Source organism: Bubalus kerabau, chromosome 13 (genome assembly GCF_029407905.1).
Source record: "Bubalus kerabau isolate K-KA32 ecotype Philippines breed swamp buffalo chromosome 13, PCC_UOA_SB_1v2, whole genome shotgun sequence".
In the NCBI taxonomy this organism is placed as follows: Eukaryota; Metazoa; Chordata; class Mammalia; order Artiodactyla; family Bovidae; genus Bubalus; species Bubalus kerabau.
In genome coordinates this window covers 64,532,136-64,550,533 of record NC_073636.1, presented here as the reverse complement: position 1 = coordinate 64,550,533, position 18,398 = coordinate 64,532,136, and the positions used below count along the sequence as shown (strand labels likewise).

The window sequence follows — 18,398 nt, the reverse complement described above, 5'->3', positions numbered from 1 at the left end:
TATACCTTCTTTAGAATTTCTGAAATTTATCACTAAATTGCCTTCAAGAGTTCTACCAACTTATACTGCCATAAGAAGTGTATGAGAGCCCTTGTTTCCCTACATTATTACTGAATAGTTTACACACTTAGGGAACAAAGACTCAAAAGTAACACATAGAGTTACTTAGAGTTTACTTATGGAAAGGACTTGTATCTTTTTAAGACATTGCTTCTCTTGGAGTGGTTGTGGTGGTTTTTCTGTAGGTTATTTAGTTTAACTTACTGTCAGATTACTTGAAATGACTCTTTGCTGTCTGTGAACACTCCCTACCTTAGTTCCTGTTTCCAAGTGTCTATCTCAGATAGATTCATTTATCAAGGTGCTTGGTGTCCATTAAAGTAAGAACTATCACCTGGCAGAAGGGATTGAACACTGGCCTTTGGAAATGTCACCTTTAAAATAGCTGAGGAATTTCCCTGTCAGTCCAGTGCTTAAGACTCCTTGCTTCTAATGCAGGGGGTGAAAGTTCTATACCTGGTCAGGGAAATAAGATCTCACATGCCACATGGTATGCCCAGAACATTAAAAAAAAAAAGAAATAGCTAAGCACAAAGGTAGAAAGGCTGAAGCCATGCCCTCTGAGGTATGTACAATAGGAGTCTCACACAAAAATGTGAAGTATATCATTTGAAGAACACCTTTCGTAAGACTTCTTAGGTCAATGAAAAGATTTTGTTTGAGGGGGGAAAAATCATATTAAAAAGTTATATATAACTCTTTGGCAGCCACAGTTTTTGATTCCACAGAAAAAATTTTTTATTATGTCACTCCAGATTTCTGTCAAGTGAATTTTATAAACTTTTTTGTGATACTGTATGCACAGTTTTGTTTTACTTTTATTATTTGTTTCATATGAAACATGTATGATATTGGTCACATATTTGTTAGTTTCTTTAAATCTAAATTTAATTTTTTTAAGTTTTAGGAGTAGTTCAAGTACTTGGTAAAAATAAAAGAAGTTCAAACATATGAAATGAGAAGTAAAAGTCTTTTATCATCCCACCCTACCCCACCTCCTCTTCCATTCCTCAGGTATACTTGTCATGGGATCCCAGGCCTTCCCTTTTGCTGGACACCTAAGTTATTTTCCATTGTTGGCGGCTATAAATAGAGACTGTCACAAGTAACATTTCTAATCTGTTAAAATATTTCCAGAATTCTATTTTAGTTAGGTCTCCGAACTACTATAACTCTTTGAGTATATTAGTAATCTCTATTAACAGTATACACAAAGTTAGTTGAGTTATAAAATTTGCAACTCTTATTTCTACATTTCACATTTGTACCACATAATTAGATATTTAATGAAATTAATGATGGAATAATTCATTAAAGATGAAAACAGTTGGGAGAATTCACAAAAGAAGGGATATAAATGACTAAAAACGATGAAGAAATACTCAACTCCATAGATAACTAATCAGTTCAGTTCAGTTCAGTCACTCAGTCATGTCTGACTCTTTGTGATCCCATGGACTGCAGCACGCCAGGCTTCCCTGTCTGTCACCAACTCCTGAAGCTTACTCAAAATCATGTCCATTGAGTCAGTAATGCCATGCAACCATCTCATCCTCTGTCATCCCCTTCTCCTCCCTCCTTCAGTCCTTCACAGCATCAGGGTCTTTTTCGAATGAGTCAGTCCTTTGCATCAGGTGGCCAAAATATTGGAGCTTCAACTTCAGCATCAGTCCTTCCAATGAATATTCAGGACTGATTTCCTTTAGGATAGACTGGTCGGTTGTAGTTCAAGGGACTCTCAAGAGTCTTCTCCAACACCACAGTTCAAAAGCATCAGTTCTTTGGCACTCAGCTTTCTTTATGGTCCAACTCTCACATCCATACATGACTACTGGAAAAACCATAGCTTTGACTAGACAGACCTTTGTTGGCAAAGTAATGTCTCTGCTTTTTTTTGTTTGTTTGTTTATTTATTTATTATTATTATTTTTTAAATTTTATTTTATTTTTAAACTTTACAATATTGTATTGGTTTTGCCAAATATTGAAATGAATCCGCCACAGGTATACATGTGTTCCCCATCCTGAACCCTCCTCCGTTCTCCCTCCCCATACCATCCCTCTGGGTCGTCCCAGTGCACCAGCCCCAAGCATCCAATATCGTGCATCGAACCTGGACTGGCGACTTGTTTCATACATGATATTATACATGTTTCAATGTCATTCTCCCAGATCTTCCCACCCTCTCCCTCTCCCACAGAGTCCATAAGACTGTTCTATACATCAATGTCTCTTTTGCTGTCTCGTATACAGGGTTATTGTTACCATCTTTCTAAATTCCATATATATGCGTTAGTATACTGTATTGGTGTTTTTCTTTCTGGCTTACTTCACTCTGTATAATAGGCTCCAGTTTCATCCACCGGGAAAACTGGTCAACCACTTGTAAAAGAATGAAACTGGAACACTTTCTAACACCATACACAAAAATAAACTCAAAATGGATTAAAGATCTAAACATAAGACCAGAAACTATAAAACTCCTAGAGGAGAACATAGGCAAAACACTCTCTGACATACATCACAGCAGGATCCTCTATGACCCACCTCCCAGAATATTGGAAATAAAAGCAAAAATAAACAAATGGGACCTAATTAAACTTAAAAGCTTCTGCACAACAAAATCTCTGCTTTTTAATATGCTGTCTAGGTTGGTCGTAGCTTTTCTTCCAAGGAGCAAGTGTCTTTTAATTTCATGGCTGCAGTCACCATCTGCAGTGATTTTGTGATACCGTTCAATATCACAGTAATTCAACTCTGTGCCTCAGCCAGTAATGCTGAAGAATCTGAAGTTGAATGGTTCTGTGAAGACCTACAAGACCTTCTAGAAGTAACACCCAAAAAAGATGTCCTTTTCATTATAAGGGACTGGAATGCAAAGGTAGGAAGTCAAGAGATACCTGGAGTAACAGGGAAATTTGGCCTTGGGGTACAGAATGAACCAGAGCAAAGGCTTAACAGAGTTTTGCAAAGAGAATGCACTGGTCATAGCAAACACCCTCTTCCACAAACACAAGAGAAGACTACATACGGACATCACCAGATGGTCAATACCAAAATCAGATTGATTATATTCTTTGCAGCCAAAGATGGAGAAGCTCTATACAGTCAGCAAAACAAGACTGGGAGCTGACTGTGGCTCATGAACTCCTTATTGCCAAATTCAGACTTAAATTGAAGAAAATAGGGAAAACCACTGGACCATTCAAGTATGACCTAAATCACATCCCTTAATGATTATACAGTGGAAGTGACAAATAGATTCAAGGGATTAGATCTGATAGAGTGCCTGAAGAACTATGAACGGAGGTTAGTGACCTTATACAGGAGGCAGGGATCAAGACCATCCCCAAGAAATGTAAAAAGACAAAATGGTTATCTGAGGAGGCCTTACAAATAGCTGAGAAAAGAAGAGAAGCTAAAGGCAAAGGAGAAAAGGAAAGATATATCCATTTGAATGCAGAGTTCCAAAGAATAGCAAGGAGAGATAAGAAAGCCTTCCTCAGTGATCAATGCAAGAAAAACAATAGAAAAAGAATGGGAAAGACCAGAGCTCTCGTCAGAAAATTAGAGATACCAAGGGAATATTGCACAATATGGGCACAATAAAGGACAAATGGTAAGGACCTAACAGAAGCAGAAGATATTAAGAAGAGGTGGCAAGAATACACAGAAGAACTATACAAAAAAGATCTTCATGATCCAGATAACCATGATGGTGTGATCACTCAACTAGAGCCAGACATCCTGTAGTGTGAAGTCAAGTGGGCCTTAGCAAGCATTGTTGCGAACAAAGCTAATGAGGTGATGGAATTCCAGTTGAGCTATGTCAAATCCTAAAAGATGATGCTGTGAAAGTGCTGCACTCAATTATGCCAGCAAATTTGGAAAACTCAGCAGTATCCACAGGACTGGAAGAGGTCAGTTTTCATTCCAGTCCCAAAGAAAGGCAATTCCAAAGAATGTTCAAACTATCGCACAATTGCACTCATCTCACACTCTAGCAAAGTAATGCTCAAAATCCTCCAAGCCAGGCTTCAATAATACGTGAACTGTGAACTTCCAGGTGTTCAAGCTGGATTTAGAAAAGGCAGAGGAACCAGAAATCAAATTGCCCACATCCATTGGATCATCAAAAAAGCAAGAGAGTTCCAGAAAAAATATCTACTTCTGCTTTATTGACTATGCCAAAGCCTTTGACTGTGTGGATCACAACAAACTGTGGAAAATTCTGAAAGAGATGGGACTACCAGACCACCTGACCTGCCTCCTGAGAAATCTGTATACAGGTCAAGAAGCAACAGTTAGGACTGGACATAGACTGGTTCCAGATTGGGAAAGGAGTACATCAAGGTTGTATATTGTCACCCTGCTTATTTAACTTATATGCAGAGTACATCCTGTGAAATGCTGGGCTGGATGAAGCACAAACTGGAATCAGGGTTGCAGGGAGAAATCAATAACCTCAGATATTAATTATTAGATAACTAATAAAGCAAAGCAAATTCAAAACACACAGAGGGAAGTGGCTTTTTTTATTCCCTTTCAAATTGGCAGATTTTAGAAGATAATTCTCAGTGCTGGCAAAGTGCTGTCAAATTGGCATTTTCCCACATCTCAAGTTGACTTATAAATTGGTACAACCCTCTTGAGAAGCAATTTGGCAGTAAAATGTTTGTACTTTAATGAATTTTAGTTTTGATAACCTAATTCCAAAATAATGCAGAATTATAGATCAGGCTTTATGATACAAAGTCATTAATTAAGGATTATTTATAATAGAAAAATTGGAAACTACTTCAAAATAGAGGAATGACTGAGTAAAACATATTTTCCCATGTAATTAAAGAAAATACAATTTACCCATGCACATATTTAATAATTCTAAATTATGTGAGTACATTTATTTTTTAAAACTGAGTACAAAATTATATATTTTAATAAAATATAGTCTCAACTATGTGAAAACCACAGCACAAATAGAAAACAGATTCCAAAAGAGTAGTACTTGTTTCTAGTAGAGTAAGTTCATGAGTAAGTTCATGAGTAACTTTTGTTTCTTCCTCAAAGTTTCTTTAATGAGCACATAATTTAAAATAAAGTAACTTAATTGATGAGGGACTGTGGAAGTTAACTTAGTATCTGTCTTCCCAGACTTCGATGGAGCAGGTGTCCCCTCAGAAGGGAGTGGCCTCATTTGCTTTGTCCCCTTGACTCCTTCTTGCCCTCCCTTGACTTCCTGTGTGTCAGGCCAGGGTTGTCTGGGATACGTCAAGAGCCACAGGCCACGACAAGGTCCAGGCCAGTGTATTGTGATGTCCTTGTTGGGGTGTTGGCCTGGAAACTCAGGTCTGTAGGCAGGGTTGACATTAGTTTAGTGAAGTGTCTTTGGTTTCAGTTCAGAGGTTGGAGCTTTGGTGAAGGAGTACTCTGCCTATCTGTGAGCTAGTTAAAATACTCCATCCCTCTAAAGTTGTCTTCATTAGGTTTTCACAAGGAAAACAAACAGATGTTAATAGGTATCCTGCCTGTTCACTGTGGTTGTTTGTCAACAGTGAGATGCTCCAGACAGGAAATTCTTGAGGTTTGCCGCCTAAGGACCCTTCCAACTGTCCTTATTCCACCAAAAGAGGCCTGGATGACAGCACTTGCTTCCCACGGGAAAAGAAAGATCAGTACTACCAGAGGTAGTCCAGAGTAAGAGCTCAGGCTCTTCTGACGTCAGACAGATGTCAACAAAAAAATGTTGCCTTCAAAATCAGTAAATAAAGGGGTGTTTCAGCCCTCAAGCCATCACATTCCAGCTGCCCTGAAAGTGAATCCAGAAGGAACTCAGGGTAGAAACAGGATGACCCATCTGGTGGTCAGTGCTGCAGCCACTCTCCCCCTTCCCCCCCTTACCCCCTGAGGAGACTCAGGGTGAGAATGTCCCCACCCAGGTAGCTGAGGTGCATATCAAAGGAATGATTTCAGTGAGACTCTTGCCTCTGCTTTTTTTAAGAAAAGTGCTAAATTCCTTAACTTGAGGTATATAGTTTTCTTTCATTAACAGGAGACTTTTGATGTTCAAATTACCTGGTCTTTGTTTCAAAAACTACTATAGGGTACATGTATATGCATGTCTGAGTCCCTTCACTGTTCACCTGAGACTATCACAACATTGTTAATCAGCTATACCCTAATACAAAATAAAGTTTAAAACAAAAAAACTGCTATATATCCTGGCTCTTCCCTTACTTCTTCGGAAGCAGTCTCTGAGAGCTATCTGAGATGGTTTGTCTCAAGCTTAAGTCTCAGTCTTGTCCACCAAATAAAATATAAATCTCAACTTTTTAGGTTGTGCATTTTTTTTAGTCGAGACAGACCTGGTGGCTAATTGTAGCTCCAGCCCTTCCTGACAATATCACCTCAAGTAAGTGACTTAACTGTTTGGGGCCTCAGTTTCCTTGTCTATAACATGGGGACTGAAACAATCTCTACTGCGTAAAGAGAACATAAAGAATGAATGAGATGGTAATGTGAAACAGTGTAGTGTAGGGGCAGGTACTAGATGCTCAGTAAATGGTGGTGCTGATTGTTACTCTTAATATTATCTTCCTATTTAAAAGACCCCTCAGGATAGACAGGGTCTCCCTGAGTCTTCTGGAAAGGACTGGGAGAAGGTTAAAAGGAGAGGATCTCTTCCTGGAGCTCTGGAAGAACATGGCAGAGTGGTGATCCTGAGCCCTGATGAACCCATCACTTCCATATGCGGTTCCTCTCGGTAACCTTTTCACAGGCCCAAGGACCCTAGGATGAACCAGCCTGGGATTTTGTCAGATCAACCCAACTTCAAAACCTGTTTGTTTTAGTTACCAGTGCTGAGGCCTCAGGCAAATCACACAGCCTGTAGAGCTTCAGTTTGATCACACAGATAAGATCAGCCTCATGAATTAGTGGAGGAATAAACAAGAAACTTCACTGGAACTTTAGGACTTCCCTGGTGGCTCAGATGGTAAAGCATCTGTCTACAATGTGGGAGACCTGGGTTCGATCTCTGGGTTGGGAAGATCCCCTGGAGAAGGAAATGGCAACCCACTCCCGTACTATTGCCTGGAAAATCCCATGGACAGAGGAGCCTGGTAGGCTACAGTCCATGGGGTCCCAAAGAGTCAGACACGACTGAGCGACTTCACTTTCACTTTAAGTTTCAAACAAGAAACAAAAACCCAATAGTTGCCTATTGTGATGTTAGCTGCCTGTTGCTCTGTTGTAATGTTAATGATACAGTCATGGACTGAGGTCAAGAAGGTAGCATAGTGACGCAGTTAAAGACTAGGGGCTCTGGAATGCGACTGTCTTGGTTCATATTCTGTTACTGTTCACCAGTTTGGGAACCCTTGGCCAATAACATCTCTGTCCTTCAGTTGACTTATCTGTAGAATGGGGATAGAAATAGTACCCACTTCATGGAATTATTGGAAGGACTAAATGACTTAATAGGTTTAAAGTGCTTATAGTTGTGGCCGGAACAGAATATATGCTCAGTGAATTATCGTCATCATCATACCAAAGTGGATGGACCACTCTGAGAAAGCCTGCACTGTCGAAAGAACACTGGGTGGGGAGGCTGGAACGCTGAGCCAGGCCCCAGCCCCTCCTCCTGCCCAGTTGTCTCGCTTGCTGTTCAGGTCTTAGTGCAACTTCCTCTTCTGAGTGTCCTTGGGACCTCAGTCCTTTTGACCACATTCCAGTCTGTCCCATTGCCTATTCTAGTACAGAATAGAATATTCTATTCTGTTTGTGTCCCAGTCTCTGCTCATTCTACTTGAATTCCACATCTTGAACCAGCCCCCACAGCCCCACCTTATCGACATTCCTGCACTGTCCTATAGCTCTGCCCCTGACCCAGGCCCAGATCCCTTCAAAGTACAGTCTCTGGAGGCAGAGTGTTAGCCCAGGTCTTGCCAAGGCTTGTTTTGGCCTTCACGCTGAAACAAATAGAGGCTTATAAAACATAGTCAAAGCTTGATTGGCTAGATAATAAAATTTCCTGCAGCCAGTGCACATATACAGTTGACTCATTTACTTTAATATTCTTATGATAAGGCCAAAGACTAGAGCTGGTACAGAAAACCTAGTGCCTGAGTATCTGGGCCATTCTAGCAGATAAATGGTAGCAATTATATCTCTTTTTTTTTTGTAAAATTCAGTCTTCTTGGTATAGTTTGTCCTGGTTAGATGAGCAGGATGCCCTAGCTCTTGCTCAAATGAGGCTGCCACTTCATTATTATTTGAAATACCATGCCCAGGCTTGTAGACATGTTCTTGAATGATTGTGCAAGCTAAGCCTTCCTTGATTTGACCCCTACCTACTTGCTTGCTGAGACTTTTTTTGGCCACACGGCGTGGCATGTGGGGTCTTAGTTCTCCGACTAGGGATTGAACCCCCGCCTCTTGCATTGGAAGCACAGTCTTAAGCACTGGACCACCAGGGAAGTCCCTTGCTGAGACTTCTTAGATTATAACTTTTTGTTGAAGTACAACATACAGAAAAGAGCACAAATCATTAGTGTACAGTTGACTGAATTTTCATAAGATGATGAGTAGCCAACATATTAAGAAACAGGATGTTACCAACATTCACAGAAGTCCCTTTTGCACCCTCTTCCAGCCACTCCTTCCAACTCTGTTTTGCCACGTTGAGCTAATTACGATCCTCCTCCCTCCACCCCTAATACACCATTCTTCCCCTCGCCCTCCTGCCTGTGCAACTGCTGTTCCCTTGGACTGCCAGGCCTCACCTACTCATTGTTCAAAACTCAGGTGTCGTCTTCTCCTAATGGATTCTGAATACTTGCACCGTACTTTCCTCCCATATTTTGTCATTGTTTACTGGGAGCTCCCTCAGGACAGAAACTATCTGAGTCATCAGTCTTCCGCACTCAGCACAGGCTTGGCATAGAACTGGCACTCCAGAAATGTTTGCATATTGTATTGTTGTTGTTGTTCTGTCTCTGAGTTGTGTCCGACTCTTTGTGACCCCATGGACTGTAGCACGACAACTTTCCCTGTCCTTCAGTGTCTCTCAGAGTTTGCTCAAACTCATGTCTGTTGAGTCAGTGATACCATCCAACCATCTCACCTTCTTCAGCCCTCTTCTCCTGCCCTCAATCTTTCCCAGCATCAGGGTCTTTTCCAGTGAGTTGGCTCTTTGCATCAGGTGGCCAAAGGATTGGAGCTTCAGCATCAGTCCTTCCAATGAATATTCAGGGTTGATTTCCTTTAGGATTGACTGGTTTGATCTCCTGGCAGTCCAAGGGACTCTCAAGAGTGTCTAAAATATTTGAAGACACCTTTTATTTTTATCTTTCTTGACCCTGTCCCAAGCACATACCATCCTCCTGCCTTCCTAATTCACTCTTCTTGCCTCTTCTAATTTTTTTAAAAAAACCATGTCAGCCCTGTCTGAGTCTCTGGTGTGCCTCCATACTCCCCGTCCACTGTTGCTCAGACTGTGCGTGTGCCCCATCCACACATGCCCTAGCCTCCCACACACCAGGCTCCTGACTATTGCAGGACCACGTTTCTGCCCCCAGACCAGAGGCCTCAGTCTTAGAATAGTTTGTTCCACATCCTCTGTGCTGGCCGCCTGCCACAGGTCCTCAACTGCTATTCTGCAGGGTCTGTTTTATTTAAAAGTCAGAATCTATGGTAAGTGGCTTATGGCTTAGATGGTAAAGAATCTGCCTGCAATGCAGGAGACCTGGGTTCGATCCCTGGGTTGGGAAGATCCCCTGGAGAAGGGAATGGCAACCCACTCCAGTATTCTTGCCTGGAGAATTCTGTGGACAGAAGAGCCTGGAGGGCTACAGTCCATGGGATCGCAAAGAGTCAGATATGACTGAATGACTAACACTACATGTTTCATTACTCTGTATTTTATACTTCATAAGTTTTCCTTTCTCAAGAACATTGATCTCAATTAGACTTAAGGTGATCATTTCACAATATGTAGAAATATCAAATCATTATGTTGTACATCTAAAACTTATGTAATGTTATATGTCAATTATATCTCAATTAAAAAAAAAAAAAGAAAATTGATTTTCTCCTAAGATTTTTAAAAAAGTTTTCAGGGGAATTCCCTGGTGGTCCAGTGGTTAGGACTTTGCACTTTCACTTTGGAGGGTGTGGGTTTGATCCCTGGTCCAGGAGCTAAAATCCCACAAGCTACACAGTGCAGCCAACTAAAAACAAGATAATTACAAAAATAAAAAGGATTTCGCATGTATCACTGAATGATATTCATTCATTCACCATGTGGGCGAGGTATTGTACTAAGATGCTAGAGATTCTAAGTTAAGAGAGGTTTATTGCCTTTGATTAACTCACAGACACATGAGAGAAAAATATTAGCAAATTATTAGAAGAGTGTCAGTACTGAATGAGAGAGTTGAATGAGTAAGAAAATGGGCACTGGAATCAGCTGAGTGATCCCATTACTTAACGTGATACATTATCTTTGTTTCTGTACCTTGGTTTCTTCACCTAAAGAGCTTTGACATACAGAGGATAGGTGCCTAGCCCCTAGTAAGTGATGGGTAAATGGTAGCTATACTTGACTATCAGCATCTCTGCTTAGGCCTCATAGAGGAAGTAACATTTCAACTGGTCACTAAAGGATGGGTCTGTACTAGAAGGAGGACAGAGAAGGACAGCTAAGAAATAGCCTGAGAACGGACACAGAAGAATGAAAGGGCATGATGTTTTTAGACATTGGGGAATGATCCAGTGTAGCTGAAGAACAGAGGATGTGTAGGGATGGTGAGAGATGAAGCTCAGGAAAAAAGACCCAGATAGTGAAGGGTCTTTTTAAAAATTAATTATTTGGCTGAGCCAGGACTTAGTTGTGGTGCATAGGATCTTCTATCTTCATAGCTACATGTGGGATCTTTACTTGCAGCGTGGGAACTCTTAGCTGGGGCATGTGGGATCTAGTTCTCTGACCAGGGATCAAACCCGGGCCCCCTGCATTAGGAGTACAGAGTCTTAGCCACTGGACCTCCAGGGAAGTTCTCATTGAAGGGTCTTGTTTGCTGCTAGAATAATCTGATAGATGAAATAGAACCCTGAGAAGTCTTTTAAGAGGGGCTTGTCACAATCTAAACTGCCTTTTAGAAGTTTCCTTCTGGTACTTCTGTACCAGGATGGATTGGATGGGAGGGAGGTGGGGAGATCCCTGAGAAGGAAGAACAACCTGCTAAAAACTGGTGAGAGAAGATGAGAGTGCGAATTGCAGCGATGGCTGTTCCAGAAGTGGGTCAGTGGGGCGTGGTGACTGGTGGAAGGATTGTGAGAGCAGGAGGGTTGAAGAAGAGCTGCAGTGTCCAGAGAGCTGCTGACGCCACATACTGGTACAGGGACTAGCAGAAGGAACAGATTTTTCCTTCCTAATTATTTCATTGAAGGAGAAAGGCTGCTTCTTCCTGATCTTGGAAGCAAGTATTCTAAAACTCACAAATCCATTCTTTAGCTTGGGGCAATTTCTTCTCTCTTGGGCCTTATAAATAGTTAGCTGCTCCAGACAAATAATTACTGATCTTGGGTGCTTAGGGCAGAAGGTGGCTTTGTTTCTTTCACTCCCTGGAGTCTCTTGCGGGAGAGAGGGGGTGAAAGCCATGTGTTTGTTTTCACCACATTTGTAAGAATGAATGGAGTTGAAACATTACCCCTCCTCTGTTAACAGACCCTTGGGCCTCTTCTCACTCCCAGGGCCATTAATCTCTGTAGAAAACAGTGTTAAATTTAAAAGTTCTTGGGACTTCCTTGGTGCTCCAGTGGTTAAGAGTACACCTTCCAGTGCAGGGGACACAGGTTCTATCCCTGATCAGGGAACTAAGATCCCACATTGCCGAGGGGCAACTAAGCCCATGCCACCGCAACTACTGAGCCGATAATGCTCTGCAGCTACAGAGAAGCCTGTTTGCCGCAATGAAAGATCCTGCATGCTGCAACTAAGACCTGACACAGCTAAATTGTTTTTTTTTTTCCCCAAAAGTTCATTCCAGCTTTCCCCCTCTCTTTGGTGGTTTCCCACAAAATATCATTCACCTTTTTGCCCTGGTCAAGGAATTCTGAGTCCCCCTAGCTGTTGGACTCCAGAATAGGACCTTGCCCACCACCACCATCTCCCTATCTTAGAATTGACCCAGTTCTGGTTCTAGCTGTGTGGGGGCCTCTGCTGGTAACATAGCTTGGCTGGGCACAATCTGTCCCTGCTCAGTCATATTTATAAGTACCGTGGATACAGGCCGTCATGCTGGCATTAATCAACAATAGTCCATTCTATTGGAGAAGGCAATGGCACCCCACTCCAGTACTCTTGCCTGGAAAATCCCATGGATGGAGGAGCCTGGTAGGCTGCAGTCCATGGGGTCGCTAAGAGTCAGACACAACTGAGCGACTTCACTTTGACTTTTCACTTTTATGCATTGGAGAAGGAAATGGCAACCCACTCCAGTATTCTTGCCTGGAGAATCCCAGGGATGGGGAAGCCTGGTGGGCTGCCGTCTATGGGGTCGCACAGGGCCAGACACGACTGAAGCGACTTAGCAGCAGCAGCAGCAGCCCATTCTGTAGGGTTCTGTCCTTGGTCTTTTACTTCCAGCTTCCTCTTTTCTCTTCTTTCCACTTTCTTTCAACGAGGAATTGTTTTCAGCTGGTGAGTTTCTTTGGCTTGAGGTGTGGAGCACCCAAAGTTATTTTCTCCATCACTCTCCAGTGAAGTAGTCGCTTTCATAACCCTCCCTCTTCCAAGGTGGCTCTTAGATGTTCCAAGTATAGATCTTCCTTGATTTATAATGAAGTTATGTCCCAGTAAACCCATCACAGGTTGAACATATCCTAAGTCAAAGCTACATTGAGTACACCTCACCTACTGAACATTATAGCTTAGTTTAACCTACCCTACCTTACATGTGCTCAGAACACCTACATGAGCCTACAGTTGGGCAGGCAAAATCATCCAACACAAAGCCTATTTTATAATAAAGTGTTGAATATTCATGCAATTTATTGAATCTGTGCTGAAAGTGAAAAGCAGAATAGTTGAATGGATGCAAGTGTGTTGATTGTTTAACCTCGACATTGAGTGGTTGACTGGGAGCTGCGGCTGCTGCTGCCCACCATCACTAGTCTGGGGAAAAATAATATTCAAAATTAGAAGTATGGTTTCTGCTGAATGCTTATCACTTTTGTACCATAAAAAAAAAAAAAAACAAAAAAACCCCGCAAGTCAAACCACTATGCGTAGTGGGCAGAAAAGTCCTATGGAACAGCTCCTTCTGTTTATTTCTGGAGCTGAGTTGGCAGAGGGTAAAATTCCCTAGACTGAGTGGAGTGAATAGTTCCTTCTTTTATGAAACACCTTTGAGAGGATGTCTGTTTTCTATTCAGTAAAAATTGACCCCACATTAATAAGAGTGACCACAAGCAATTATTTGATGAAATATTATCATTGTAGATAGCAGCCTTGGACCATCATTTGATCTCTACTGATTTCTGGGCCATTCTAGAATCTCTGTGGTAAACTAGGTATCTCTAGGTTTGATTTTAGGGTACTTCTTTATCTTAAACCATCTGAAAGGGAATAGCTACTTGGTTTTTAAAAATATATATCAGTTTTTTCTTACATCCATCTAGTTTTTTTAAACTGAAGTATAATTGATTTACAATGTTGTAGTTTGTATCTGCTAATCTCAAACTCCTAACTTAACCCTCTGTCATCCCCTTTCCCTCTTTGGTAACAGTAAGTTTGTTTTCTATGTCTGTGTGTCTTTCTGTTTCATAAATAAGTTCATTTGTGTCATATTTTAGATTCCACATATAAAGGATATCATATGGTGTTTGTCTTTCTAACTTAGTATGATAATCTCTTGGTCCATCCATGTTGCTGCAAATGGCATTATTTCATTCTTATAGCTGAGTAGTATTCTGTTGAGTATATATACCACATCTTCTTTATTTATCTGTTGGTGGACATTTAGGTTGTTTCCATGTCTTGTAAATAGTGCTGCTGTTAATATTGCAGTGCATGTATCTTTTTGAATTAGAGTTTTCTCCAGATACACACCCAGAAGTGGGATTTTTGGATTATATGGCAACTCTATTTTTTGGCATTTTAAGGAACCTCCATACATGTGTTTGTTGGTCATTTGTATGTCTTCTTTGGAGAACTATCTGTATAAGTCTTCTGCTCATTTTTTGATTGGGTTTTATTTTTTTGTTATTAAATTGTGTGAGCTGTTTATATATTTTAGAAATTAATCCCTTGTCAGTTGTATCATTTAGAAATATTTTCTCCCAGTCCGTAGGTTGTCTTTTTGTTTTGTTTATGATTTCCTTTGCTGTACAAAAGCTTATAAATTTGATTAGGTTCTATTTGTTTATTTTTGCTTTCATTTCTATTACCTTGGGAGACAAGATATCCGTTTTTTTTCAGAAGACAAAAACAAAGGATCCTTCTAGGAAGTTTAGAAAATACAGAGAAGCAAAAATGAAAAATCACCATAATCCAACCACTCAGAGGAAAACATTGTGAAATTTGTGGCCTAACCATTTAGGTTTTTTAAAAATATATTTATGTCTTTTTTTTAAAGAGGTTATAGCATGTATCTCTTTTATGATCTTTAATTAATAGAATGGCATATCTCCATGTCATTGAAAATTCTTTATAACATCATATTTAGTAATTCCATAATGGCCCATTTTATGTAGAGAATAGAGAATAGCTGCCCATTTTATGTAGAATATTAATAAAGATAAATATATTTTAATCTGAAAAAATAAAAAGCATATACAAAAGGAAAGGATATTATAAAAATAGTGATGGAGTGTTGCAACAATCAAAAGTATAGGTTTCAGGGACTTCCCTGGTGATTCAGTGGTTAGGGCTCTATGCTTCCACTGAGGGGGTCCAGGTTTGATCCCCGGTTGGGGAACAAAGGTCCTGCATGCTGCCCATTGCGACCCCCCAAAAAAGTATGGGTTTCACAGCTCTGAATCTCATAAGCAATAACTGTAAGCTTAATAAACTGTTTAGTTAAATAGGACATGGGTGTTAACAGACTAGATCTTTTTATTCATCTTTGGGCTGAAGTTTTGTAAAATCTTTCTGGGTCTGAAAATTTTACAAGAAATATACCTGTGGTGTTGTTAAAGGTAAGTGGTTTTGAGTTTCTTGGTTTCCTTTTATTAGAAATTAAGCCAAGAAGTTCTCACTCTTGTGAGTTTGCATACATCTTAGGCACCAAGGAGACATTTGACAGATTATTTGACAGCAGTTATTGGAAGTTTCTTGTTTGGGGGGACTGGCTGAATTGAATCCTAATCTATGTGCCTGGATTAGTCCATGTATTTATTTCTTTTTACAGGTAGTGCCTTCCTCAGTGCTATCTTTCTTGCCTTAGCAACGTACCAGTCTCTGTACCCACTCACCTTGTTTGTCCCAGGACTCCTCTATCTCCTCCAGGTAAGCACTTGCTGGTCAGAAGCCAACACTCAGGTGACCTTTAACACACAGCATGGTCCTTGCTTAGGGGAAAGAAGGGCATGGCACAATAAAGGCTGTGGGACTGCGTCCCCAGTTCACATTTGCTTGTTTCTCCTTGAAAACACAAAGAAACTTGACTAAGTTTAAACAAAGTGAACCCTTGGGTAGCCATTTCCTTCTCCAGGGGATCTTCCTGAGCCAGGGATCGAACCCAGGTCTCCTGCATTGCAGGCAGGTTCTTTATCTGAGCCACCAGGGAACCCCCAATGATCATTATGTTCTAATTATACATATCATTGCAAATGTATCAGTGTATTTCATTTTTATATTTGTAATTGGGATCCTTGCATTCTTTTTTTTTTTTTTTTTTTTGCCTAATATTCACAGATCCTTCTCTGAGCCCATTTCTTTCACTTTTTTTGTATAACAACACTGCCTTTGTAAGGTTCTTATGAATTTAATGTTGTGGGTGTACCTGATGCAATGCCTGGACCATAGTGGGAGACCAGTAGTTTAGTTGAAGAATGCAAACTGCTAATATTTACTGAGAACTTACTACTTGTTGGTCACTATGCTGAGCACTCTCCAGGCATCATCTCATTTCAACCACAGAAGAACTTAACAGGTCGGTCATATTATAAGCTGTGTATTCATCTACTAGTAATGATATTAGACACATACATTGCAGCTAGAATGTATGGCAGTTTAATCACTTGCCTGAGGTCACATGGCCAGCAAGTGACTGCTGAGATGTGAGCTTGGGCAGAGCCTGCTCTTAAGCATCTGTCTTTTCTACTCAAGTAAGAATATACACATCTCCTCAAGAGCAAGTAGCTGCTTACAGGTCCTGCATGGTTCCAAATCCATTCTTAGAAGGAAACATTTCATGAAAGGGTATGGAGGGCAATGCCATGATTCAAACCAAGAAATGTCTGTTTTCAGAACCCTTGTTCTTAATTATAAAATTTCTGTGCAACTGTTGCTGAAACTGAGTGTGTACCTCCGTTTGCTGAAATAGGCCATGTGTGCTTGTCCTTTTAAGTGACTTCCTCATGTATCTTTTGGCTGATGTGTACAGTGGCACATGGTTAGCTTAGTCTTTCTCCTATTTGGAGAATTTGAGAGCTGCCCTAGTTGTCACTAATATTAGACATTTAATTTCCTTAAGGTGTGTTTTTCCAGCTAAATTTTTGGCACCAAAAGTGTGAGAAATTTTATAGTTTTTTTATGCAAGACCACACTGCTCACCAGAAATCTGGAGCCAATCTGTGGGGCCACCATCAGCGTCTAAAGTGAACCACTTCCTCCCAGGCCACCAGCACTGGCTTTTCAAATTCGATTGATGATTGTTAGTTTAATAGCTATATCATCATCCTGTGAAGTTATTTTACTTTGACTTGCTTTCTAGCTTCTTGTAGAAAGCAGACATCTTCTTACATAACAGTATGTTGTTGGTTATTTCCTTTCTTGCTTCATATTTACAGTTTATTCTTTAGAAGATCTGAGCACCACAAAGAATGCATGCAACCAGAATTTCTGTACAACTATTTATCAAATTAATACTATAAAAATATATTTACTGAGACACATGAACTGACCAAAAAATTTTAAGTGGCTTGTTAAGCCAAATACTAAATACTATGTTATGTAAAATAGCTCTTATTTAAAACTCAAGGAAATTCTGTCCTGACAACAATGGACAGTGTGGCTGAGTCATGAAATCTAGCTACTCAAGCAGTCACTTTGTTTAGCCCCTCCCTCCACAAATATGGACTGAGCATCCGGAGTCAGTATGCTAGACACTCTGGGAGACTCTGCAGATAAAAAGCCTTTAATAAAGGTTACTGAGCAGGAAGTCCTATAGGAAGACAGCTCTGGCAGCAGCCTGGGTTGGATTGGAGTGAGGAGGAGCTGAGGTTGGGAAGAGTTTGGCCATCGTATTAGGTCGAGTCAGAGGGCTTGACTAGGGGCCCAGATCAATGTAATGGGAAATGGAGAGATGAGGGACTAGATGCAGAATTCTAGGAGGTAGAATTGGCTGTGTGGCAGCTCTGTATATGTGGTGAACAGGACTGGAAAGAGTGAGATAAACTACAGGACCCATTTATGTATACTATATTTATGTGTTTTTATCTAAGTATATGAAGTGGCCTTGAAAGGCAGTAGGGCCTTGTGAGGCACAGTAGTACATTTGGAAAATCAGTCCAGTGACATCCGGGAAATAAACCCACTTGTTTAAATATGGGGGAAGGTGGGAACCATAAGCAGCCCAGGATAAGGCAGGTCCAGGACAGCCTGAGATGCCTCAAGTGAGTTGAGTTCCTGTGGATCACTGTGTTTAGGCTACATACTGAATGGCCACCTAGTGGGGAGCTGTAGCAAAGCTGTAAGCATCATATGGGTAGTTAGACCTGATAGTCTTAAAAATCCTTTCATCCCCCTAATTGAATTGGATTTGATAACCACAGGAAAGTGATACATCTGCTCTTGAGGTTATATTTTTCTAGAGTTTTTAAAGCCCTCTATAGACACATACATCCATCTAGGGGAGATTATGTCATTTATGTGAGAGCACAGGCTCGACTGGTACATCTTAATGGATGGAGAGCAAAATAGTATTGAAGACTAATGGGGAACTTCCTTTGGTCGTCCAGTGGTTAAGACTTTACACTTCCAAAGCAGGGGACCCAGATTCAGTCCCTCATCAGGGAACTAGATCCCACACACTGCAACTAAGACCCATGCAGCCAAATAAATAAAAATAATATTATTTATTTATTTTTAATTGGAGGATAATTGCTTTGCA

General features: G+C 40.7%; 1 protein-coding gene across 3 annotated transcripts in view; it reads left to right on the top strand.

The window, feature by feature from the left end:
* Positions 1–18,398, top strand: part of PIGU (phosphatidylinositol glycan anchor biosynthesis class U) — a 96,494-nt gene that overhangs the window by 32,651 nt on the left and 45,445 nt on the right. For all 3 annotated transcript variants that reach the window (XM_055544818.1, XM_055544820.1, XM_055544821.1), the window contains one exon: positions 15,474–15,571. In XM_055544818.1, coding sequence (XP_055400793.1) covers positions 15,474–15,571 — 98 coding nt within the window. The remainder of the gene's footprint in view (positions 1–15,473; positions 15,572–18,398) is intronic.